This window comes from Mobula hypostoma, chromosome 4, assembly GCF_963921235.1.
Source record: "Mobula hypostoma chromosome 4, sMobHyp1.1, whole genome shotgun sequence".
NCBI classification, from domain to species: Eukaryota; Metazoa; Chordata; class Chondrichthyes; order Myliobatiformes; family Myliobatidae; genus Mobula; species Mobula hypostoma.
In genome coordinates this window covers 41,864,627-41,891,788 of record NC_086100.1, presented here as the reverse complement: position 1 = coordinate 41,891,788, position 27,162 = coordinate 41,864,627, and the positions used below count along the sequence as shown (strand labels likewise).

Sequence of the window (27,162 nt, the reverse complement as noted above, 5' to 3'; positions counted from 1 at the left end):
AGAAGTTGCTTCACGACTTTTTGTTTTGATGTGAAAACAACATACTTTATTGTCACCAAACAATTGGTACTAGAACGTACAATCATCACAGCGATATTTGATCCTGTGCTTCACACTTCCTGGATTACAAATATTAAAGATATTAAAAATAGTTAAAATTAGTAAATATTAAAAATTTAAATTATTAATCATAAATAGAAAATAGAAAAATGGGAAGTAAGGTAGCGCAAAAAAACCGAGAGGCAGGTCCGGATATTTGGAGGGTACAGCCCAGATCTGAGTCAGGATCCATTCAACAGTCTTATCACAGTTGGAAAGAAGCTGTTCCCAAATCTGGCCGTATGAGTCTTCAAGCTCCTGAACCTTCTCCCGGAGGGAAGAGGGACGAAAAGTGTGTTGGCTGGGTGGGTGGTGTCCTTGATTATCCTGGCAGCACTGCTCCGACAGTGTGCGGTGTAAAGTGAGTCCACGGATGGAAGATTGGTTTGTGTGATGTGCTGCGCTGTGTTCACAATCTTCTGCAGCTTCTTTCAGTCTTGGGCAGGACAACTTCCGTACCATAACATTATTAAGCACCTAAAAGTTGTGTATGAAAATCAAGCAGGAACTTCAATTAACATACATCAAAGTTGCTGGTGAACGCAGCAGGCCAAGCAGCATCTATAGGAAGAGGTGCAGTCGACGTTTCAGGCCGAGACCCTTCGTCAGGATTAACTGAAGGAAGAGTGAGTAAGGGATTTGAAAGTTGGAGGGGGAGGGGGAGATCCAAAATGATAGGAGAAGACAGGAGGGGGAGGGATAGAGCCGAGAGCTGGACAGGTGATAGGCAAAAGGGGATACGAGAGGATCATGGGACAGGAGGTCCGGGAAGAAAGACGGGGGGGGTGACCCAGAGGATGGGCAAGAGGTATATTCAGAGGGACAGAGGGAGAAAAAGGAGAGTGAGAGAAAGAATGTGTGAATAAGAATGAGTAACAGATGGGGTACGAGGGGGAGGTGGGGCCTTAGTGGAAGTTAGGAACTTCAATTGTAAAGTTTCCCTGTGGAAGGCCACTCTGAAACTGACAAGGTCAACACAGTACTCCTGACTGAAGCATTGCAAGTTCTCGCGGTGTCAGAATGTTACACGACAGATATGATTTTGGCAGATAATTCTTAGAGAGGGACAACACAAGACAAGCTATACTTTTATAGCCATAGCAGAGTATTAATAACAGGAAGGGGGTGAAAAAGTGCTCCTGAGGGGGTCACTGGGACCCTATTGGACTGATAAAGAACAATACTTGCAGGTAGCCCATTCTTTGTGCAAGAGGACCCTTCAGATTCTTCCGTTAAGAAGTTGCCAGTGATATCTCTGCACGTCTATGGATGCAGTCTGAATGTTTACAATGACGTTCCCACTGTGCCTGTGCCCACTCTGTCTGCTCCTGAGGCTGACAAGTAAAGTAAATAAAGCCTTCACCCGAACATGGAACACGAATGAGCTTCCTAATTCAGATCACAAATTGTGAGATCTGGCAGAAATCAGCAACTGCTTAAAAACAAAACTCCTAATTGGGGAAATGTTTCATTGTTAACGACCTTTTTTAAAAAAATTTTATTCTGCAGTTTATACATTGTTGAGATTCTTGTGGTTACAAGTTGGAGAGATTTTCCTTTTAGTAATTTGTTTTCCTACATCAAGCTTCAGTGTGGTTCACAGTAGGTACTCCTGCATCTCTGAGTGTGTCCATGAGCAGCATTCACTCTCTATGCTGAGATTCCAACACACTTATGAGAGGCGAAAGAATGTTTTCCACTGATCTGATAATCTTCCAGAAGAAGTTGCTGTCTGTCTCAGTATCTGCCCTGGAACATCCTGTGCAATACAGAGTCCTTTGTCAGACAGACCTTTGAGATGAATTTCACCTTCCAGACCTGCAAGGCAAACAGACTAAAAACAAAGTGGTGGGTGACTAGTTCCTGGGCACCAGGACCACACAGAGGGCAGTGTGCTGGAGACTGAAATTTGATCTGCACATGAAAACTCTGACAGTAGGTGCCCTACCCGCGACCATGCAAATGAAGTCTTGCTGTTTGCTTGAGGGTTCTGCGAATTTGTGTGCAAAATCAGTCGGTCCACTCTGACCTTCCCAAGGTTTCCCAAGATTGTCACTTCTTTGCTTCTGGCCTTCTAAGTTGATGGTCACAGCATCCAAGAGCTGGTGTGTATTGCATACAGTGTTGTTAATGGTATCTCTGAATGATTGTGTCAGACGCTGCATCACTCCTGCACTCTGGCAGCTGGAATGGGTCAGACTCTGCATTATTCCTGCTCTTCGGGAATTGGGGTGTATCGGACACTGCATTATTCCTGCTCTGTGGGAACTAGAACATGTCAGACTCTGCAGTATCCCCATGCTCTGGAAAGTGGAATGTGTCAGATTCCGCATTAATCCTGCTCTCTGGGAATTGGAGTGTGTTGGTGTCGACATTACTCTCGATCTTTGGGAACTGGGCTGTATTGGACTCTACATTACTCCCAGCAAATGACACAAAATGCTGGAGAAATTCAGTAGGCCAGACAGCATCAATGGAAAAGAGTAAATAGTCAAGGTCTTGGGCCACAACCCTTCAACAGACTGGAAAAAAGATGAGAAGATAGGGTAAGAGGGTGGGAGGAGGGGAGGAGGAAGTACAAGGAGGTAGGTGAGAGGTGAAACTGGGAGAGGGGGAGGTGTGAACTAAAGAGCTGGGAAGTTGATAGGTGAAAGAGATAAAGGGCTGGAGAAGGGGGAATCTGATAGGGAAGGGTAGAAGATCATGGAAGAAAGGGAAGGGGAGGAGCACCAGAGGGAAGTGATGGGCAGGTAAGGAGATGGAGAGAAGGAAATGGGAATGATAAAGGTGGGGGCAATTACCAGAAGTTTAAGAAATTGATGTTCATGCCATCGGTTGAAGGCTACCCAGATGGAATACAAGGTGTTGCTTCTCCATCCTGAGTGTGGCTTCATTGCGGTAGTAGAGAAGGCCATGGACTGACATCTCACAATGGGAATGGGAAGTAGAATTGAAGTGGATGGTCAACGGGAGATCTCACTTTTCCTGGCAGTTGGAGCACAGGTGCTTGGCAAAGCCACACTGGGAGCACCGGATACAGTAGATGACCCCAACAGACTTAAGGGTGAAGTGTTGCCTCACCTGAAAGGACAGTCTGGGGCCGCGGAAAATTGGTGTGTCATGGGAGACAGAAGATCAAAAGCAGTAAGCTGGCTGCTGGCTGTGTGCTCAGAGACCCGAATTCTTTAGGCACAGAGCTCGAAACAGGCAACGCAACAGACCTACACCATAAATCAATGAGTTGTTTTGTTATGTCTCCCCTCTCGCTGTGAAATGGGGATACCTCTTTTTCCCTTATTAGGGAGATGGAAAGCCTGTGGTATGTCGAATTACTAGGTGAACGAGTAGTCTTTGGGGTACTGCAAGTATCTGTCTTTATTGAAGCTTTGCTGTATGCTTGAGTGCTCGGTGGGGGGTGCTGATGCTTTTTTTGCTGGTGGGGTGGGGGTGTGTTTGCTTTGCTGCTGCTTGTGCATGGGAGGGGGGAGCTGGGGGGGCTTTTTCGGTTCTAACTGCCACAATGTGGTGCTGGGAATGGACCCAAATGCGAGTCACAGACACTGAAGTACAAGGAACAGGACTTGACTAGAGTAGGGACGTGACAGGATTCAGACCAGGAGCAGGGGCAAGAATGCAGACTTGGGCTGGGGAAAGCGGGACCAGGACTACAAACCATGGACTAGGAGGCAAGGCTTCGACTCCGAGCCTGAGACTGGACAAGGACCCAGAACCTGGGTCTTGCCTCGGGCTCGGACCCCAGAAACAGGCAAGGATATGACCTGGCTGCAGGCTGGCATCTTGGGTCTTGGAGCTTGGCTGCAGGCTGGGGTTCTTGGAGCTTGGCTTCAGAATCTTCAAGGCTTGGGTTCTTGGAGCTTGGCTGCGGGATCTTTGAGGTTTGGGTTCTTGGAGCTTGGCTGCGAGATCTTCGAGGCTTGGGTTCTTGGAGTTTGGCTGTGGGATCCTTGAGGCTTGGGTTCTTGGAGCTTGGCTGCCGGCTGGTGTCTTGGATCCTGAGCTTACAGAGGCTGATAACTCGGAGGCTGGAACTCGGAGACAGACTGGGAACTGTACATTAACATAGAGCCGGGACTTATCCTTCGAAAAGCCGAGACTCATCTCTAACACAACACCAACATGAGACAGGACAGTACATAGACATAGAGCCGGGACTTATACTTAGACAAGCTGGGACTCAACTTCTCCACACCAAGGTGGGACAGAACCATTTGTAGGGTAACAACAGAACAGCCAGACTTACCCAACAGAGGCGAGGGACAAGACAAGACAGATCCCCCCCGCAGGGCAATGGCAAAATGTCCTGGTTTACCCCACAGAGGCGAGGACAAGAAGAGACAACACCAAAGAACGACAGACAGTTCCATCTCTGTTCCGGGGTAGCTCCGAGTCTCAGTTCGACCAGCAACCTCAGCTAGCTACGGAAACAGCCGGATCCCTACCTAGCTCAGAGTAGCTGGCAGCCACTCAGCTGGCCTAGGAAACAGCCGAATCCATACTGCAAAGACAGCTCTGACTACTGACAGCAAGGCTCCATGAGGGGATGGTTCCCCAACGCGGCCTAAAGATGGCAATTGGCTGCTCTAGCCTTCCACCAGCAGGGCGTTCCCAGGGGATCTTGACAAAACAAACCAGCAGCCCATACACAACCCCAAGGCTACTTATATTCCAAGCCCCAAGATGGGAATCAGGTGCCTATGATTCACTCAAATAAGGGACAGCTGGAAGACCCGGAGTCCTGAGTCCACGGACAAGACCGTGAACCGGAATACGGACTTCACGGACCGGACCATGACACCAACATTTAAGCATCATTCATTCTTTGGAGCACTCCTCTGTTTTCATGGATGTTTGCAAAGAAAAAGAATTTCAGGATGTATATTGTATACATTTCTCTGACATTAAATGTACCTATTGAATGGCAGAGAGGGAGGAGATATGGGGGCAGATATGGCACTTTTTCCGCTTGCAAGGATAAGTAATCAGTGGGGAGGGATGAATAGACAAGGGAGCGATCCTTGTGGAAAGTGGATGGGGGGAAACGTGCTTCGTGGTGGGATCCCGTTGGAGATAGTGGAAGTTACAGAGCATTATGTGCTGGACGCAGAGGCTGCTGGGTGGTTGGTGAAGTCAAGAGGAACCCTATCCCTGGCGGGGTGGCGGGAGGACGGGGTGAAGGTAGATGGAAGAGATGCGTGCGAGGGCAGGGTTGATGGTGGAGGAAGGAATGTCCCTTTCTTTGAAGAAGGAGGACGCCTCCGTAGTTCCACTTCTATATTACGCCCGCTGTCTCGGTGCCGGACTCGGCAATACACCTGATTTCTGGGAGCTGGGCTGTATCGGACACTGAATTATTCCCGCTCTCTGGAAGTTGAGAGAGACACGCTATCTCTCTGTTGGCAAATAAATCGCAGAGTGGACAAAGAACAGACAACATTGAGCTCTCAGCACACACCCTCAGCCGGAGACTCAAATCTGGATGTTTGCTCTCGGTCAATCATTGTGTCATTTCCCACAGCTGTGCCGCGCCGCGCAGCTCGGGAGGAGGGCTTGTTCACAACCGAGTCAGCCTCGCACTCGCTGCTGGTGGAAAGCTTTCGCATTAAGGTAACTTCAACATTAATGTCAACTAACAGCACTGTAAAAGGAACTGAATTTGAGATTGTGTTGCATCGCAAAGCAGACACGATTCAAGGATCTCATAGAACTCGATGTTACCGAAAACTGACATATACTTAAGTGTTTTTCACCCCGGTGGTTTATGTTCACTTGGTGAGTAAATAAAGTGAGGCTGGGGGGAAAAAACATTTTTTTAAAGAAATCATCAAACTCACCCCAACCCCGTCAGAAAAAAAATTCTAAAAGGACGAATTGCATGTTGTGGTGTGTCGCGAAATGGGGTTTGTTAAAATACTGTATCACCCTGCCCACAAGTTTACCTGGTCCATTTCCGAAACCTCCCTCCCCTTTCTAGATCTTTCTGTCTCTGTCTCTGGAGACAGCTTATCTACTGATGTCTACTATAAGCCTACTGACTCTCACAGCTATCTGGACTATTCCTCTTCTCACCCTGTCTCTTGCAAAAACGCCATCCCCTTCTCTTAATTCCTCCGTCTCCGCCGCATCTGCTCTCAGGGTGAGGCTTTTCATTCCAGGACGAGGGAGATGTCCTCCTTTTTTAAAGAAAGGGGCTTCACTTCCTCCACCATCAACTCTGCTCTCAAACGCATCTCTCCCATTTCACGCACATCTGCTCTCACTCCATCCTCCCGCCACCCCACTAGGAATAGGGTTCCCCTGGTCCTCACCTACCACCCTACCAGCCTCTGGGTCCAACATATTATTCTCCGTAACTTCTGCCACCTCCAACGAGATCCCACCACTAAGCACATCTTTCCCTGTCCTCCTCACTCTGCTTTCTGCAGGGATCGCTCCCTACGCGACTCCCTTGTCCATTCGTCTCCCCCCACCCCACCATCCCTCCCCACCGATCTCCCTCCTGGCACTTATCCTTGAAAGCGGAACAAGTGCTACACATGCCCTTACACTTCCTCCCTTACCACCATTCAGGGCCCCAGACAGTCTTTCCGGGTGAGGCGACACTTTACCTGAGTCGGCTGGGGTGATATACTGCGTCCGGTGCTCCCGATGCGGCCTTCTATACATTGGCGAGACCCGACGCAGACTGGGAGATCGTTTTGCTGAACACCTACGCTCTGTCCGCCAGAGAAAGCAGGATCTCCCAGTGGCCACACATTTTAATTCCACGTCCCATTCCCATTCTGATATGTCTATCCACGGCCTCCTCTACTGTAAAGATGAAGCCACACTCAAGTTGGAGGAACAACACCTTATATTCCTTGCGGGTAGCCTCCAATCTGATGGCATGAACATTGACTTCTCTAACTTCCCTTGATGCCCCCCCTTCCCTGGTAACCTATTCTTCATTTATTTATTTATTCTCTCTTTTTTCTCCCTCTATCCCTCTCACTGTAACTCTTTGCCTGCTCTCCATCTTCCTCTGGTGCTGTCCTCCCCCTTTCTTTCTCCCTAGGCTTCCCATCCTATGATCCTCTCCCTTCTCCTGCCTGGTATCCTTTTTGCCAATCAACTTTCCAGCTCATGGCTCCATCCCTCCCCCTCCTGTCTTCTCCTATCATTTTGGATCTCCCCCTCCCACTTTCAAATCTCTTTCTATCTCTTCTTTCAGTTAGTCCTGACGAAGGGTCTCGGCCTGAAACGTTGACTGTACCTCTTCCTATAGATGCTGTCTGGCCTGCTGCGTTCCACCAGCATTTTTTATGTGCGTTCATGAATTTCCAGCATCTGCAGATTTCCTCGTGTTTGCATTTGTTAAAATATATTGTGTTTGCTCCAAAATCATTTCATATGAAGCACTCTAATGCCTATGTTGCTAATGCACAACGTCGTTTCCTAATTGGTTTTACTACAATATTTTGGTATGAATGATATTAACTTTACAAAGTGCAAGCAAAGGGGGCAATATTATTGAGGCACTGAAGACAGGAACGGAACTGAGAACCAGTAGCGAGAATCTTATCACGTCGCTGGGTGATCAACGATGGGGATAGATTTAGACGGGCAAATGTGAGGTGAATTCACAGTGATATGCTGATGCTATAAATTCTTCTGACCTGCCTATTACTTCCCCCCGGGTCCCCTCCTTACTTTTCCCCAATTGTTCTCTCTCCTCTCCAGCCCTTGACCATTCCCATCCACCTATCACCTTCTAGCTAGTCCCCTTTTCCCCTTCCCCTACCTTTTCATCCTGGCATCTTCCTTTACACTTCTTTCTCAGTCCTGAAGAGGGTTCTTAGTCTGAAATGTTGACCGTTTACTCTTTTCCATAAATGCTACCTGACCTGCTGATTTTCTCTCGCATTTTGTGTGTGTTGCTCTGGAGAGCTATGAGCCGTGTAGGAGGGAAGGGTTAAATTAATATATAGGTCAGCATGTCATGGGCAGTATTCTGCTGTACTGTCCTAAATGTCTACATTTGAGGCTGACACAAATTCCATTGAGTGTTGTGATTTATGAAGTGAAGTTGCAGGCAAATGTAGTGAGGTGGTGGAATTACTTTATGAGGCAGTATGGATATGATGATTCATAAGGAGGTATGGAGGAGGAACTTGCTGGTTGAGGAAACAGGGAGAACATGCAAGTTTTACACGGATGGTACTCAAAGTTAAGACCAAATCTTTATGACTGAGTTATCTGCTGCATGAATCTGCCACCAATCAGAGACCAGAAGGAAATCTGATCAAGAGAGTAGCTTCCTTACCAAGTACTCTACAACATTTGTTACCAAGGCAAGATACTACTTTCTCAGCAAAGGAAGAATTATCATGCTAGATCTTGCTGGTGGAAGTCAATATTTAGTAGATGCACCTTTGGCAGCAAATACAGCTATGAGTCAAGTCCTGCTGAAGAGTCTCGGCCTGAAACGGCGACTGTACTCTTCTATAGATGCTGCATGGCCTGCTTAGCTCCTCCAGCATTTTGTATGCGTTGCTTGAGTCAGTGTGAATGGGTCTCTATCAGCTTTGCACATCTGGACACTGCAATTTTTCCCCATTCTTCTTTACAAAACTGCTCAAGCTCTTCAGATTGCATGGGGATCATGAGTGAACAGTCCTTTGAAGTCCAGCCACAAATTCTCAATTAGATTGAGGTCTGGACTCTGACTTCACCACTCCAGGATATTAACTTTGTTGGTCTTAAGCCATTCCTCTGTAGCTTTGGCTTTGTTTTGGGTCATTGTTTTGCTAGCAAACAAATCTTCTCCCAAGTTGCAGTTCTCTTGAAGACTGCATCAGGTTTTCCCCCAGGATTTCCCTGTATTTTGCTGCATTCATTTTATCCTGTACCTTCACAAGCCTTTCAGGGCCTGCTGCAGTGAAGCATCTCCACAGCATGAAGCAGCCACCACCATACTTCACGGTAGGGATGGTGTCTTTTTGATGATGTGCAGTGTTTGGCTTATGCTAAACATAGTGTTTAGTCTGATGGCCAAAAAGCTCAATTTTGGTTCCATCAGACCATAGAACCTTCTTCCTGCTGACTTCAAAGTTTCCCACTTGCCTTCTGACAAACTGTAGCCGAGATTTCATGTGTGTTTTTTTCCAACAGTGGCTTTCTGTTTGCCACACTCCCATAAAGTTGCAGCTGGTGAAGCAGCTGGGCAACAGTTATTGTATGTGCAGTCTCTCTCATCTCAGCCACTAAAGCTTGTAACTCCTCCAGAGTTGTCATAGGTCTCCTAGTGGCCTCCCTCACTAGTCCTCTTCTTGCACAGTCACTCAGTTTTTGAGGATGACCTGCGCTAGGCAGATTTACAACTGTGCCATATTCTTTCCATTTCTTGATGACTGACAACTGTACTCCAAGGGATATTCAGTGACTTGGAAGTTTTCTTGTATCCATCTCCTGACTTGTGCTTTTCAACAACCATTTGCAGAGTTGCTTGGAGTGCTCTTTTGTCTTCATGGTGTAGTTTCTGTCAGGACACTGACTTACCAGCGGTTGGACCTTCCAGCTACAGGTGTATTTTTTCTACAATCAATTGAAATACCTTGACTGCACACAGGTGATCTCCATTTAACTAATTATGTGATTTCTAAAACCAATTGGCTGCATCAGTGATCATTTGGTGTGTAATATTAAAGGGGGTGAATACTTACGCATTCAATTATTTTGTGTTTTACATTTGTAATTAATTTTGATCACTTTTAGAGATCTGTTTCACTTTGACACGAAAGAGTCCTTTTCTGTTGATCGGTGTCAAAAAAAAAGCCAAATTAAATCCACTGCAATTCAATGTTGTAAAACAATAAAGCAATAAAACTGGGGCGGGTGATTACTTTTTATAGAAACTGTATACACACACACACACACACACACACACACACACACAATTCTGGGCTTTATCAACAGAGGACTGGATTATAAAAGCGTGGAAGTTATAATGACCCTTTGTAAAACATAGGTCTGTCCTTAACAGGAGTACCTGTGTTCAATTGTGGTCATCATATTATAAGAAGAATGTGAAGGCATTAGAGAAAGTCCAGGACGTTTATGAGAACAGTTCTTCAGAAAAAGGACTGCAATCACTAGTACTGGTTAGAGAAGCAGGGGCTGTTTTCTTTAGCAAAAGCTGAGGGAGGATTTGATGGATGTAAACAAAATGAATAGGAGCCAGCAGAGTGGACGGTGACAGGTTGTTTCCGCTCATGAAAGGGTGGTGACTGAAAAGTCATGGGGATCAAATGGCATTGATGCAGTGCAGTACAGGAACAAGCCCTTTGGATCTTGTGGGCATATGAACAAATTTTGAGACAAAAATTATGACAGCAATAAAATAAGATACAGTGGACAGGAAATGTGCAAATGTAAGATTTTAAGTTTTAGACAATCTGGAATATTAATCTATATTCTCACAACAACCAAATACTGTATATTCTTTCGTATACTGTTTCAGTTCCCAAATGCCATCAATTTCTGAACCTGCATTTGGCTTTGCCGGAATGGGTAGAACGTTTTCTTAATCTGATCAGGTGTGATCTGTGAAAATACACTGTCTGAATGATTGGGAAGGGATCTTTCTTTAGATGCCCTTGGACATTGGTGTCCTAATCTTTTTACTGCTCAGTCCTCCAGCGTTGGGAAGACCCTAGCTTCTGTTTCCAAGCTAAAATTAGAAAGTTTCTCCGAATCCCAACTCCACAGAAGCTCTCCTTGAGATGAAGAATCACGTGGACAAAGTTAGTGGCCAATCAAGTTTCAGGGGACAGGTGTGGAGTTACTTTCAAAAAAGAGTTAGCCATCTAATGTGGGAAGCAGTTCTGAGTCTGAAAAGTGTTCAGTGTAGTCACGAATGCAAGCAAGCTGAACAGAAGAAATGGTGATCTGTGCACCCAAAACTGATCACTGTTATTTCTAGAGCTGTTTTTAATTGTGGCAAGCTCAAAGCACTATTCATGTATCAGTTTCTCAACCACAATTGCTTTGGCCTTTAGGATTTGGTCTTACTCAGATGTATGCCTTGAAGCATTTACAGTAAAAGAGTAAGGATGAATTGATATCATTATTCAGAGTTTAGTGAACTGTGTTGCTGTTGTTAGGGTGTCTGATTCTTGAAGGTGTTTCCTTGATGAAAGTTTAGTGAGGGAATCTGATCATCGGAATCAGATTCAGGTTTAATATCAGCGGCATACGTCATGCAATTTGTTTTGTGGCAGCAGTACTTTGCAATACATAACAATAAAAACTAATTATAAAAGGAAGTATATATATGGTTAAAAATAAAATAAACAAGTAGTACTCATGGGTTCATTGTTCATGGTGCAGAAGGTAAGAAGGGAGAAGAGGGGAGCGGTAGTGATGGGGGACTCAATAGTCAGGGGAACAGACAGGAGATTCTGTGGATGTGAACGGGTCACCCAGATGGCATGTTGCCTCCCAGGTGCCAGAATCAGGAACGTTTTGGATCACATCCACAGCATTTTGGAGGAGGAGGGAGAGCAACCAGGTGTCTTGGTATATATTGGTACCAATGACATTGGAAGGAAAATCAAAGAAGTCCTGAAGAGAGAATTTAGAGAGCTAGGAAGAAACCTGAGAAGCAGGACCTCAGCGTAGTAATTTCTGGATTGCTACGTGTGCCATGTGCCAGTGAGGGTAGAAACAGGATGATTTGGCAGATAAATGTGTGGCTGAGAAGCTGGTGCAGGGGGCAGGACTTCGGGTTCTTGGATCATTAGGATCTCTTCTGGGGAAGGTATGACCTGTACAAAAGGGACAGGTTGCACCTGAACCCGAGGGGGATTGATATTCTTGAGGACAGGTTTGTTAGGGCTGTTGGGGAGGATTTGAACTAATTTGGCAGGGGGATGGGAACCGGAATGAAGGGACTCAGGATAGGATGGATGGTAAAAAAGCAAAGATAGCATGCAGTCACACTGTCAGGAAGGTCTGGCAGATGATGGGTCAAAATTGCAGCCAGTAGGGTGAGTATCAGTGCATTGGGGATACAGAATCAAAAAGGGTAGCAAATCCAGTACTCAAAGTGTTATATCTCAATGGGCGGAGTATAAGAAATAAGGTGGATGATCTTGTTGCACTTTTACAGATGGTCGGGCATGTTGTTGTAGCCATCACTGAATTGTGGCTGAAGGATATTTGTAGTTGGGTGCTGAATGTCCAAGGTTACATGTTGTATTGAAGGATAGGAAAGTTGACAGAGAGGGTGATGTGGCTTTGCTGGTAAAAAATGGCATCAAATCAGTAGAAAGATGTGACATAAGACTGGAAGATGTTGACTCCTTGTTGGTTGAGTTAAGAAACTGCAAGGGTAAAAGGACCCTGATAGCAATTATATACAGGCCTCCAAACAGTAGCTGGGATGTGGACTACAGATTACAATGGGAAACAGAAAAGGCATGTCAAAAGGGCAGTATTATGATAGTCATGGGAGATTTTAACATGCAGGTCAATTGGGAAAATCAGGTTGGTAATGGATCTCAAGAGAGTGAGTTTGTTGAATGCCTGTGAGATAGTTTTTTTAGAGCAGTTTGTTGTTGAGCCTACTAGGGGATCAGCTATACTGGATTGGGTGTTATGTAATGAACCAAAGGCCATTAGGGGGCTTAAGGGAACCCTTAAGAGTCGGTGATCACAATATGATTGAGTTCAACTTGAAATTTGATAGGGAGAAAGTCTGATGTAGCAGTATTTCAGTGGAGTAAGGGAAATTACAGTGGTATGAGAGAGGAGTTGTCCAAAGTAAATTGGAAGGAGATGCTGGCAGGGATGACAGCAGAGCACCAAAAGCTTGAGTTTCTGGGAAAAATGAGGAAGGTGCAGGACATGTGTATTCCAAGAACAAAGAAATACTCAAATGGCAGAATAGTACAACCATGGCTGACAAGGAAAGTCAAAGCTAATGTAAAAGCAAAAGAGAGGGCATACAACGAAACAAAAATCAGAGGGAAGATAAAGGATTAGGAGCTTTTAAAAATCTACAGAAAGCAACAAAAAGAATCATTAGGAAGAAAAAGATGAAATATGAAAGCAAGCCAATAACCAATATTAAGGAGGATAGAAAATGCTTTTCAAGTATATAAAAAATAAAAGAGAGATTAGAGTATATAGGACTGCTAGAAAATGAAGCCAGAGAAAGAATAATGGGGTTAAGGAGATGGCAGAGTAACTAAACGAGTATTTTGCATCAGTCTTCACTGTGGAAGACACTAGCAGTGTGCTAGGTGTTGGAGGGTGTAAGGGAAGGGAAGTGAGTGTAGTTACTATTACAAGGGAGAAGATGCTCAAAAAGCTGAAAGACCTAAGGGTGGATAAAGCACTAGGGCCAGATGAGCTGCACCCTAGGGTTCTGAAAGAGATAGATATTGTGGCGGCATTAGTAATGATCTTTCAAGAATCATTGGACTCTGGCATGGTTCCGGAGGACTAGAAAATTGCAAATGCAACTTCACTCTTTAACAAAAGCAGGAGGCAGCAGAAAGGAAATTATAGACAAGTTAATCTGACCTCAGTGGCTGGGAAGGTGTTGAGTCAATTGTTAAAGATGAAGTTATGGAGTAGTTGCTGATACGGGACAGGATAGGACAAAGTCAGCATGGCTTTCTTAAGGGAAAATCTTGCGTGACGAACTTCTTGGAATTCTTTGAGGAAATTACAAGTAGGATAGATAAACGGGATGCAGTGGATTTTCAGAAGACCTTTGACAATTTGCCGCATGAGGCTGCTTAGCAAGTTAAGAGCCCATGGTATTACAAGAAAGTTACTAGCATGGATAGAGCATTGTCTGATTGCTAGGAAGCAGTGAGTGGGAATGAAAGGATCCTTGTCTGGTTGGCTGCCAGTGACTAGTGGTGTTCCGCAGGGATCAGTGTTGGGACCGCTTCTTTTTATGCTGTATATCAATGATTTATGTGATGGATAGGTGGCTTTGTTGCAAAGTTTGCAGGTGATATGAAGATTGGTGGAGGATCAGGCGGTGTTGAGGAAACAGGAAGGCTGCAGAAGGACAAACAGATTAGGAGAATGGGCAAAAAAGTGGCAAATGAAATACAAAGTTGGAAAATGCATGGTCATTTGGTAGAAGAAATAAATGTGCAGACTATTTTCTAAATGGGGAGGAAATCCAAAAATCTGAGATGCAAAGGGGCTTGGGAGTCCTTGTGCGGAACACCCTAAAGGTTAACTTGCAGGTTAAGTCATTGGTGAGGAAGGCAAATGCAATGTTAACATTCATTTCAAGAGGTCTGGAATATAAGAGCAAGGATGTGACGCCGAGGTTTTATAAGGCACTGGTGAGGCCTCACCTTGAGTATTGTGAACAGTTTGAGGCTTCTTATCTTAGAAAAGATGTGCTGGCATTGGAGAAGGTCCAGAGGAGGTTAAAAAGGATGATTCTGGGAATGAAAGGGTTATCATATGAGGAGCATTTGGCTCTGGGCCTTTATTCACTGTAATGTAGAAGGATGAGGGGGGATCTCATTGAACCCTTTCAAATGTTCCAAGGCCTAGACAGAGTAGATGTGGAAAGGATGTTTTCCTATGCTGGGGGAAGTCTAGGGCAAGAGAGCACAGCTTCAGAATACAGGAGTGCCCATTTAAAACAGAAGTGTGGAGAAACGTCTTTATCCAGAGGGTGGTGAATTTGTGGAATTTGTTACTACACGCAGCTGTGGAGGCCAGGTCGTTGGCTGTATTTAAGGCAGAGACTGATAGGTTCTTGACTGGCCATGGCATCGGAAGTTAGGGGGAGAAGGCCAGGGAGTGGGGCTGAGGAAGGGAAAAAAGGATCAGACATAATTGAATGGTGGAGCAGACTCGATGGGCCAAATGGCCTAATTCTGCTCCCTTGTCTTCTGGTCTCATTCAGAAATCTGATGGCGGAGGGGAAGAAGCTGTTCCTGAAACACTGAATGTGTGTTTCTTCAGGTTCCTGTATGTCTTCCTTGATGGTAGTAATGAGACGAGAGCATGTCTAGGTGATGAGGGTCTGTAATGATGGTTGCTGCCTTTTTGAGGCATTGCCTTTTGAAGGTCTCCTCAGTGCTGGGGAGGCTAGTGCCCATGATGGAGCTGGCTGAGTTTATGACTTTCTGCATTTTTTCTGATCCTGTGCAGTGGCCCCTCCATACCAGACAGTGATACAACTGATTAGAAAGCTCTCCAAAGTGCATCTGTAGAATTTTGGCGGAGTCTTTGGTGAGGTGCTATATCAATTCTTCTCAGAACTAGTTACAAACTTACACTTTATACTTCCTGACAGTATGTAAGTTGACTATCTTGATCAGGCTTGTGGCTTCACTTTGAACTTAAAGTTGTACAGCACAGAAATACACTGAACTTCACCATGCTGAACAACTTCCTGGGTAAGTCCCATTTGCCTATGTGTAGCCCATTTCCTATCCTAAAGTTCCCTAGTAAACTTTTCCTATCCATCTTCCTGTCCAAATATCTTCTAAATGTGTAATTATGCCTACCTCTACCTCTTTCTCTGGAGCTCATTTCATATACCCACCCTCTGTGTGGAAAATCTTTACATCTTCTCCCTCTCAAATTAAACCTATACACTTTAGTTTTAGACTCCCTACCCTGAGGGGAGGGATATGGTAGTGGCAAGAGAAATCGGAGGCTGTCTACACCGTCTATGCCCCTCATGACTTTATAAGCCTCATAAGGCCACTCCTTACCCTCCTGCACTCCAGGGAAAGGAGTCCTAGCCTATCCAGTATAATTTTGCTTATAATTTGGGTCCTCCAATTCAGGCAAACTCCTTGTAAATCTTTTCTGCAGCCTCTCTAGCTTAATCACATCCTTCTTATAGCATAGTGAGCAGAACTGCATGCACTTCTCTGGTTACAGTATGTTTTCACTAACATTTTCTCCCAACTCTTGTACTGAATGTCATGGCTGGTGAAGGCAATCATTCTATGGAGGTCATCTTCACCACCCTGTCTAACCATGCTACTAATTTCAGTGAATTATGTACTTGTATCTCAAGGTCTTCCTCTGTTCAGCAACACTTCCAAGGGCCCTGCCCTCCCCTGTGTATGTCCTGCCCTGATCAAGCCTGCAAAATGCATCACTTCACACATCAAATTTAAATTTCACTTTCCCAGATAATCCCTACACTGCTGTAACAGGTGCATTTAGATGTAGTTAAGGGTGCCTGCGTGCGCCCAAACAGTGTAAGTTCCCATAACTTCACCTGTATCACGGAGGAAGTAAATAGAGAACTTTCTTCTGATGAAGATGAAGGAGAAGAAGGGATGAAGGAGATGAAGATGCTGTATGTGGGATGGGAGTGCAAAGGGAATGAGTATCCTTGCTGGAAATGGCTCCGATGGGGCCAACAAACTGGAAATTACTACAGTGGTGGAGGATGTTGTAGGGGAAAGAGTACAGAGGGGTGTGGATTGTGCTAATGTGGTAACAGGAAACCACAGACAAAGCCTAGAAGTAGTGACGTAGAACGCAGTAGTGATGACACCCAATTTCCGGAACTTCACAAATTGTGTTGTAGCGTGCATCCAGTGTTGTATTAACATTGGATTTGCTATTCAATCTGTGGATAATCATTTTGCTCTGTAGTCAGGACTTAGTCTGCTATTCAATTAAGTCTTCCTGTAGCCACCATTCTGCTATCAAGATGTAATCTTATTGGTAGTACTGTCAACTGGGAATGTAAAAGCTGTACCAAATTCATGCTCAGGTACATCAGCTTTGACTGGTTTCCTGGTGTGCAGCAGTATTTTTTAAAGTAAATCACCCAATATTTTAAACACCAACTCCTTGTGGCCTCTCACTTTGCTCCCACAGTGTGGTGGAGGGCATCCGAACTGTCATAGACTAAGTGGAGGGACAAGAACAAGCTGAAGTATAGATATACCAGGCCATTCCTGCTTGTAGATCATGAGAGGAGCCTGACATTGGCTGTGTGTGGGACATGAGACAGCAGGCTGTGATGGGGAGATCGACAGAAGAAGTTAGGTCAGAGCTTATCAGGGAGACAATGGCCTTATGTTCAGAAATGGGGTCACAATCAAGAGGAAAGTATGAGGATTTTTCAGAGAGCTGGGGGTTGGAGGTCAACAACAACTGTACTGTCCTCATCAGTACTATATAATTAATGGGTTAGAACTGTTTACAAAAGCTTGGCAACATGGGTGAGTTGTTAGTTGGCTTTGTTTTATCCTGGAAGGTGGATTTCCATACCTGATGGGAGAACAAGCAGGTTCCATGCAGCTTGATACTCATTGACTGTGATGTAAATCTGAGCATCAAAGAACTGCTACAAGGTCTGTCTAAATTTACTTTTTACAGTTTGCTTAAAGAGAGTAAGTATTGTTGGAATATCTAACACTGATATAATATTTGCAATTGATTTCAGGTGAGGCAACGGCCATTGCCTTGTCTCTATGGGATTTCTAGCACATCACCTTCAAATTTCTGTCTGTTGTTAATTGAGCTGACCTGTTGGTGCTTCAGTGAGATTTCTTCATGCTTGGGTAGAACCACTCTCCTTCCCTCTCTCCATGGACGTGCAAATTCCAGCCTTTTGGATACTTCTCCAGATCCAATATCAATGACTGAACTGAATCTATCTCCACTCCATTCCAGACTCTGAATACTCACTGCATGAAACTCTTTCGGTTCTATTTCCAGTCTCTTTCTTTCTGGAGCTCCCTTTCTTCTTAGGCTTACTGTCACTGGGGGGAGTTTCTCTGTACTTAACCTGACTGGTGCCTTCCAAAAGTTCTATTTCATCTCCTTGCAACCCCCTCTGATCCAAGGAAAACAACTACAAATTTCTCCATTCTATCTGTTAAACTGCCCTGAAGACCCTGAAACATTCTTGATAAATGTCTGCTGCACCTGCATTCCAATTGTGATTGAACCAGGGTTTTATTAAGGCTCATCATAACACTATAACTCTTCTATTCAATACCTCTGTTTGGAAAGAATAGAATCCCACAAGCTATTTCAACCCTCTCCAATTTCAATTAGCTATGCACAAAAAATCAAGGTCTGTTCTTGCACCCTTTTTAGAATTACGTTGTCTAGTTTGCATTGTTTCTTCTCATGCGTCCAATTAAGAAATAGAACGTTTTGTACTTCAATACACTACATTAGTTTTAATTTGCTGTCTATCCCAGGCACCTGTTTCTATCTTGTTGCAACCTACTGCCATCCTTTTCCATGTTCAATACACTTCCTGGTCTTATCATCAAAACATTTAGAAATTACACCCCAAGTCCAAGTCATCAACAAAGAAAGGCAGTGCTCCTCGGGGAGCTTCATTGTACACTTACAAACAAGTGTTTACCACAAGTGCTTCAAATTAATAAATTGGAACAGGAGTAAGCATTTGGCCACTCAAGCCTACTCCACCATTCAAAGAAATCATGGTTGGTCTTTTTGTATTCTCAACTATCTTCCCCATGTAGTATAGTAACTTTACCCGCTTAGTGGAAACTTCCTATCTTTACAAATATTAAAGTTCCTGTTGATTATTTTTTCCTTTGTCTTCAATCATGATGGCAAGTCTATTATTTGGCACCATATTGAATAATCTTTGGAAAGTCATTCATACCATATCAGTTACATTTCCCTTGCATTTCTTCAACAAGATATTACCAAGTCAGTTGGACATTATTTTCCTTTTGACAAATGAATGCTGGCTTGAGAGGATGCAGAGGAGATTTAGCAGGATGCTGCCTGAACTAAAAGGCATGTCTTATGAAGACAGGTTGAGTGAACTAGGGCTTTTCTCTTTGGAGTGAATGAGGATGAAAGGTGACTTGAGAGAGATACTTTATACTTTATACCTTATACTTTATACTTTATTGTCGCCAAACAATTGATTCTAGAACGTACAATCATCATAGCAATATTTGATTCTGTGCTTCTCGCTCCCTGGATTAAAAATCGATAGTAAATATTAAAATTTAAATTATAATTCATAATTAGAAAATAGAAAAATGGAAAATAAGGTAGTGCAAAAAAACCGAGATGCGGGTCCGGATATTTGGAGGGTACGGCCCAGATCTGGGTCAGGATCCATTCAGCAGTCTTATCACAGTTGGAAAGAAGCTGTTCACATATCTGGCCGTACGAATCTTCAAGCTCCTGAGCCTTCTGCCAGAGGGAAGAGGGATGAAAAGTGTGTTGGCTGGGTGGGTCATGTTCTTGATTATCCTGGCAGCACTGCTCCGACACCGTGCAGTGTAAGGCGAGTCCAAGGACGGAAGATTGGTTTGTATGATGTGCTGCGCCGTGTTCACGATCTTCCGCAGCTTCTTCTGGTCTTGGACAGGACAAATTCCATACCAGGTTATGATGCACCCGAGAAGAATGCTTTCTACGGTGCATCTATAAAAATTAGTGAGGGTTTTAGGGGACAGGCCAAATTTCTTTAGTTTTCTCAGGAAGTAAAGGTGCTGGTGGGCCTTCTTGGCTGTGAACTCTGCTTGGTTGGACCAAGTCAGGTCATTTGTGATACTGACCCTGAGGAACTTAAAGCTTTTGACCTGTTCCACTTGTGCACCACCGATGTAAATTGGGTCGTGCGGTCCGCTACTCCTTCTGAAGTCAACAACCAATTCCTTCATCTTGCTGACGATGAGGGATAGGTTATTGTCTTCGCACCATGCCACCAGGTTCTTAATTTCCTCTCTGTACTCAAACTCATCATTACCCAAGATACGGCCTACAATCGTTGTGTCATCAGCAAACTTATACAGGTTTCCCCCGCCATCCGAAGGTAGAGCGTTCCTATGAAACGGTTCGTAAGCCGGAATGTCGTAAAGCGAAGAAGCAATTACCATTAATTTATTGGGAAAAATTTGTGAGCGTTTGCGGACCCAAAAATAACCTACCAAATCATGCCAAATAACACATAAAACCTAAAATAACAGTAACATATAGTAAAATCAGGAATGGATATGATAAATACACAGCCTATATAAAGCAGAAATACTTTTCCACAATCATTGCTGCACGGTTCTCGGCGAAAATCTCACGCAAGCGCTGTTGGCAGAAACACGGCGCAAGCGCTCTCCAGTAACCTTTAAGCTATGAAGCTGCCAAATCATACCAAATAACATATAAAAATACATAGCCAATATAAAGTAGAAATAATGTATGTACAGTGTAGTTTCAATTACCCAGAACTGGGACAGTGCCGAGCACACTGATGATGGTGTGTTAGGCTGAGTCATCGGAGGTTTGGGTGGTGCAGTGGCCCCCACCCTCCAGGCAGCGAACTGATACCGATCCGCGGAGAATGCAGGGGTCCAGCGGCAGTCAGGAGGCACACAGCACATCTTTAAGAAAAAAGCTGAAACAAACAAGCTAATTAATTAACAATCGCCTCTTTTCTGGGCCGACATTTATGTGCCAGATGACACGTAATTAATTAGCTTGTTTATTTCAGCTTTTTTCTTAAAGATATGCTGAGTGCCTCCTGGCTACCGCTGCATTCTCCGTGAATCGGTATCTGTCCGGGGCCTGGGGGTTGGGGTGGTGGGACACTGGGGTGTCATCTGTTTCCATCAGGGCAGGCAGCTCATCTTCTTCTATGACTGCCTGCCTTGATGTTGAAGGTCGAGGTTCGTCATCTGCTGTGGCTGATGTGGAAGGCTTGCTTGACTGCTGAGCCTCGCGCATTTTTAGATCATACAGTTCTTTGTAAGCACTCAAACCATCTTGCAAATATCCCCTAAACCGACATACCCTTTCAAAATTAAAGTCGTACTTTATCATTACAGTGAAAATCTCACGCAGTTGCTTCACGTTCAGTTCCTGGACAACTTCGCTACTGCATTCGTTTTCGATTGTTATCCTTTCCTCTTCCAATTGCATCAGCTCTTCATCTATCAGTTCTTGGTCATGGGATGCCAAAATCTCTTCAACATCATCTCCGTCAACTTCCACAAGCCAAACTCACTTTGTTCTTACTTCGTTCACCACAATCAAAACGCTTATGTCTAGTTTTACGCTAAATGTAACACCCTTACGAGCTCTTTCAGGCTTTTCCATACCTTAGACCTTATCTTCGGAATCCAGGGGAGAGTGGCTGCTTGGGGCGCGCGCTGCATTGTCGCGTGCTGATTTTTTTTGTAACAGTGAAAACACCTTCTGTTAGTGAAAACAGGTAACTAATGTAGGTCTTTCATAACAGTGAGGTTTCATAAAGCGAACGTTCGAAAAGCGGGGGACACCTGATGGAAATTTGGCTACACAATCATGGGTATACAGTGAGTACAGCAGGGGGCTGAGTACACACCCTTGTGGGGCACCGGCGCTCAGAGTGATTGTAGAGGAGAGCTTGTCCCCTATTTTTACAGCCTGGGTCCTGTCTGTGAGGGAGTTGAAGATCCAGCTGCAGACCTGAGTGCTAAGGCCCAGGTTCCGGAGCTTAGGAATCAGTTTATTTGGAATGATGGTATTAAAGGCAGAGATGTACAAGAAATAGAGTAGATAGCCGGAAACTTTTTCCCAGGGCAGAAATGGCTAATATGTGGGGACATAACTTTGAATAATTGGAGGAAAGTACAGATGGGATGGCAGAGGTAAGTTCTTTACACAGAGTGGGGGCTGCACAAAACACTCAGTCAGGGACGGTGGTAGAGGCAGATGCATTAGGGGCATTTATGAAAATCTTAAGCACACGGATGATAGGAAAATAGGGGATATATAGGAGGGAAGGGTTAGATTGATCTTAGAGTAGGTTAAAAGGTCAGCACAATATTGTGGCTGAAGGGCTTATACTGTACTTTAATATTCTATGTTCAAATATCTAGCATGATAATTCTTCCTTTGCTGAGGAAGTAGTATTTTTCCTTAGTAACAAATGTTGTAGAATACTTGGTAAGGAAACTGCTCTCTTGATCAGATTTCCATCTGATCTCTGATTGGTGGCAGATTCATGCAGCAGGTAACTCAGTCATCCAGATTTGATCTTAACTCTGGGCACCATCTGTGTAAAGTTTGCACGTTCTCCCTGATGTGCTGGTAGGTTAATGGTCTGTGGTAGATATTAGTCCAAGTAAGTAACAGAAAGGAATCAAAGGGGAATTGATAGAAATGTAAGACATAGAAACATGGAGAACAACTCGGGGACTTGCAAACTGCCTGGGTTAAGAACAGCTGACAGGGCAGGGCCAGAACCCTGCTATAACCTGGGGCAGAACTGCACATGGAGAATATTTTTGGACTTCCTTTTTCTTTTGTGCTCACTTTGACCTCAATTTTTTTTTGGTCCTTCTAGATTTGTCTGTTATCAGCCTGACTCTGACCCTGTGTCTTTTGCCTTTCCATTCGACTCTATTTCACTCTCAGATGGAAATGTTTTAACCATACCCTGTGGAACTTAATCCTGGTTGTTTACAGAGTAAATAACTCTGAGCACTCAGTAACCAAGGGAGTGATCTGAGCTAGAGTGTCTGATTTACTCCAGCCACTGCTCACTTGGACTGTTAATGTCCATTTGTAATGTAATGCTTCCGTCGAAACTATTCAGCACTGCTGTCTCAATGCCAACACTGAGAGTACAGTCCGTTAGTCGTTAATAAATATACTGAATAGCTCAGCTCCCAACTCTAATAAAGAGATTTAAAGATTAGTTTTATATGTCACGTTCAGTTCCGGTGTCCTCTGTAAGGAGTTTGTCTGTTCTCCTTGTGACTGCATGGGTTTCCTCCGGGTGTTTCAGTTTCCTCCCAGTGTCCAAAGACATACTGGTTAGTAGGTTAATAGGTCAGTGTAAATTGTCCCATTATTAGGTTAGGGTTAAATAGGTGGAGTGCTGGGCAGTTCGGCCTGTTCCTCTCTGTATCTGAATAAAATTTAGTAGTGTAAGTACATAAGAAGGGTGGGGGAAATAAAGACAGCACCCTGAAAGACTAATAAAGATAAAGGCCTCCCTTTTATATCGCAGCTTTCCTTGCCCTGGCCAGATGCTGCAGCTGAACGAGGTGTGCATGCAGTTGTGCCTGGGATATTTTATGCTGTTCTGGTTTCCATACCAGAGGAAGGGCAATTAGGCTAGAGAGGTAGAGAAATATTCAGGAAAGTGTTGCTGGGGCTATAGGGTTTGAGTTATCAGGAGGGAGTGGAAAGGCTGGCACTGTTTTTTCTGGAGTGAAGCAGACTGCGGGGTGTCCTTGTAGTGGTTTATAGAATCATAGGGGCATAGGTAGGGCACACGGTCATGGTTATCTGCCCGGTAGTAAAGTCCAAATCTAGAGGGCATGGGTTTAAGGTGAGTTTAAAGATGTAAAGAGGACTTAAGGGACAAGTCTTTCTAGCAGAGGGTGTTGAATATATGGAATAAGCTACCAGAGGAAGTTAAAGGTCATTTAGGTGGGTTCATTGATAGGAAAGGTTGAGAGGGATGTAAGCCAAGCCGGCAAATGGTGATAGCTCAGGATGGCATATGGATGAGTTGGGCCCAAGGGTGTGTTTCAGTGTTTATAGCTCTATGATACTGCTGGACCTATTTTCCCATTGTAAAAGGCCTTTCTCAAACTGATTCTTTTAATCTTAGTGGTCCATATGCTTTTCAACAACAACAATAATGATCACGTAACCACTTTAAGCTGTTGTCCCCAGGATACTTGCTACAGTGGCTTGGCCCATTTCCCAAGTGTAAGTCCAGCAATGTTACAATTTAATAAATTATTTATTGTTTTACTTACCCTGGGCCATGTGCTTCTTTAAACTGCTCAAGGTCCTGTTAATGTAATGCGAGCAAGTGGAACTGGGCACTAAGAGATGGGCTGCTGAGTGCAATGATATTGCAGACTGGAGACGTGTATCAGTATCAGCATCAGCATCAACAATCCTTCTGCGAAGGTATCCAACCAGTACTGGCAGCTTTACACCTGACTGGAATACAAAATAAGACAATCATTCTTGCCCTTGATGGAAACAGTAGCTAAACTGGTGTAAGAGCAGGTGAGGATGTGACCAATGTAGTTATGCTACCAAAACAGAGTTTGTAGATTCAACTGAGGGTTCAAATCCAACGTAAATAATTTGATATTTTTAAAAATTCATTTGTTTTGTACTTGAGGTAAAAAGAGACAGGTTTGCTGATATTTGTCAGCAAATGTATAAGTAACTAGCTTGCCCTTTGTCGTGAAATGTTGATTATTGCCATACGTGTACTTGCCTCTTTCAGAAACTTAGAATATTAAGTGGTGTGTGGGTAAAGGAAGGAATCCCTTTATATTTATACAGAATGGCAGAAATGTGATGACTAGTTCTGAGATTTTTGATTGAAAGTAGTTATTTAACTGAATTATCTATATAATCACTGAATTAATGTTTCTGTTTCATCACTGTTAGTGAAGATGTACTTTAGGGGGAAGAAACAATTAAAAGTTTGCTTTATCATCTCCATTGTGCTTGTGGCATTGGCTGTGCTGCAGAGAAACAGCAACACAAACCAGGAGTTGCGGAGTATCTCCCAGAGGTCCAGCTCTCCAGGGGGCAGACGGGTTGTCAATCTTTTGAACTTCTTCACGCTGATGGACAACTCCTTGAGTCCGAATAAAACAGAGACAACTGCCACAGAGACAAAATCAGTAACAAGGAGGAAAACCAAACAATGGGATGTAACAGCTGTCAACTGTACTCCCAGCAACGTCACTCGCACTGAGTGGATGAATGGCTTGGAACCAAACTTCGAACAGTTCTTACGATACAGACACTGCAGGTATTTTCCAATGATTCTCAATCATCCTGAGAAATGCAGCAGCAACATCTACCTTTTGATCATTGTTAAATCCATCATAACACAGTATGATCGAAGAGAAGTGATCAGGAAAACGTGGGGCAAAGAAATGGAGCTGGATGGGAAGCAAATTAAAACATTGTTTCTTTTGGGCACTTCATCCATTGAAAATGAAAAGCTGCATCATCAAAAGCTCTTGGAATATGAAAACATAATTTATAAGGATATTCTCCAGTGGGACTTTATGGACACTTTCTTCAATCTTACCTTGAAAGAGGTTAATTTTCTCAAATGGTTTTCTACTTACTGTGAGAATGTTGAGTATATATTTAAAGGAGATGATGATGTGTTTGTGAGCACAAAGAATGTTCTTGAGTTTCTTCATGCACCCAACTTTCAGAATCTTTTTGTAGGTGATGTATTGTACAAGGCCAAGCCAATTAGAAGGAAGGAAAATAAATATTACATACCTGAAGGATTATACAATAAAACTTACTATCCACCATACGTAGGAGGTGGTGGATTTTTGATGGCTGGTTCACTGGCAAGGAGATTACATAAAGTGTCAGAAAGTTTAGACCTGTACCCAATTGATGACGTTTTCTTGGGGATGTGCCTGGAACTGTTGGGAATAACTCCTATACATCACTGTGGCTTTAAGACCTTTGGACTTGTGAAGAACAAAAACAGTAAGATGAATAAAGAGCCTTGTTTTTACAAAAGCATGTTGGTGGTGCACAAATTTCTGCCAACAGAGCTTCTAAAAATGTGGAAATTAGTTCATAGCAGCATTAGTTGTTCAAAGAAAATTAAAGTACTGTAGGTATGTCACCAAAACTGTTCTGGAGTTGGGTGTAATTTGTAATGTGAAAGCAAAATCTTGCGATATTCCATAAAGAAGAATGTGCATTTAACTTATTTTTCCATCAACAATCTCAATCTTTAATCTTTTTTCACCTGAATCTTTGACTTGTTATATAGAATTAAAATGATTCCAAGTGGATTTGTATTTATGTATTATTCATTGCCCAAAAATGGAATGATAGAAATGTAACATCTTCATCAAAATATGTAGAGATATAATTTTTAAGAACTTAATTTCACAATAATGAAAAAAAATTACAGTATATCTGAATATTGGCAGCACACCCCTAAATCTCTTTGATGACTGCTCAGATCTCTTGATCATGTTTTTTTGAAGAGATGTGGTTAAATATGAATACCATTGAAGTTGAAGTAGTGACTGTGTTTATAAAAGAAAACTTATGCTTTCTCATCAAAACTGTTCTCTGCAGAGGCTCTATGCAAGTTTCCATATCAGCTTTAAATCCATTCTTCATACGTTAGAGGGAATGAAATTGTGTAATTATTCATTTGTGACCTTGTATTTTTAATACTCCGCACACCTTTTGTGTTTCTTCTCCTAAAACACATGTAAAAAAAGTTTCTTCCGTAACACAAGCATGGATCTAGTTTGATTGGACCTTTAAAATCTGTACCTACATGATGGCATGATCTGAATTTCTCTAAAGAAGTTCTCTTCATAAAACAGTCATTGCAATTCAGGTCAGTGGGTACTTGGTGCAAATATGTCTTTAGAACCTTTAAAAGGAATAATACACAAATCCTGGGGGTGTGGGGTGGTGGTGAAGCTTATTTTCTTAGCAAAGTGGTTTCAAATGGAAATTAAACATCTCCATGGTACTTGAGTTGTCAGTCAAACTCAGGTCTTCTTAAACTGGGTGGATTGGCTTGGTTTTGAGTGGCAGTCCTTCCTGACCATACAAATGACCATGTACCTAGAATATGAAATAGGATTCTTGCCCTTTGCTGAATGCTAGTGGACTTCTTTCCATGACACATACCAGCTAAGCAAACCTTTTTAGAATTCTAAGCCAATGCCTGTTAATTTAATGTGCAATATTATGTTAGATGTTCGTTTGGCTCAATATCTTAAGATGTTGCTTTCTGAAGTGGATTTCCCAAATACTGTTGTAGTTTGATTCACAAAAGCGGCAGTAGCATTGTGACTTGGCCCATAATCTAGAAATGTCAATGGTTGAGAGATGGGAGTTTCACTACAAATTCTTTTAAGAAAGTTCTAGGAAATATTTGGAATCAGCAGTGAGCGGTGATAACATGTACACCCTGGTTTAAGAGATATTTGGTAGGAAATTATGACCACTGAATGAAATGTCCATGACTAGTTCATGCCTGGGAAAAGAAAAATTATGTTGTACCTCATTGGGGCA

General features: G+C 43.5%; 1 protein-coding gene across 1 annotated transcript; it reads left to right on the top strand.

Annotated features, from left to right (window-relative positions):
* Positions 1 to 24,527: 24,527 nt before the first annotated feature.
* Positions 24,528 to 25,752, top strand: LOC134344770 (UDP-GlcNAc:betaGal beta-1,3-N-acetylglucosaminyltransferase 7-like). The gene has a single exon (XM_063044858.1). The coding sequence runs from the start codon at positions 24,528 to 24,530 to the stop codon at positions 25,731 to 25,733; it is 1,206 nt and encodes a 401-aa protein (XP_062900928.1). The 3' UTR covers positions 25,734 to 25,752.
* The last annotated feature ends 1,410 nt before the right edge of the window (positions 25,753 to 27,162 follow it).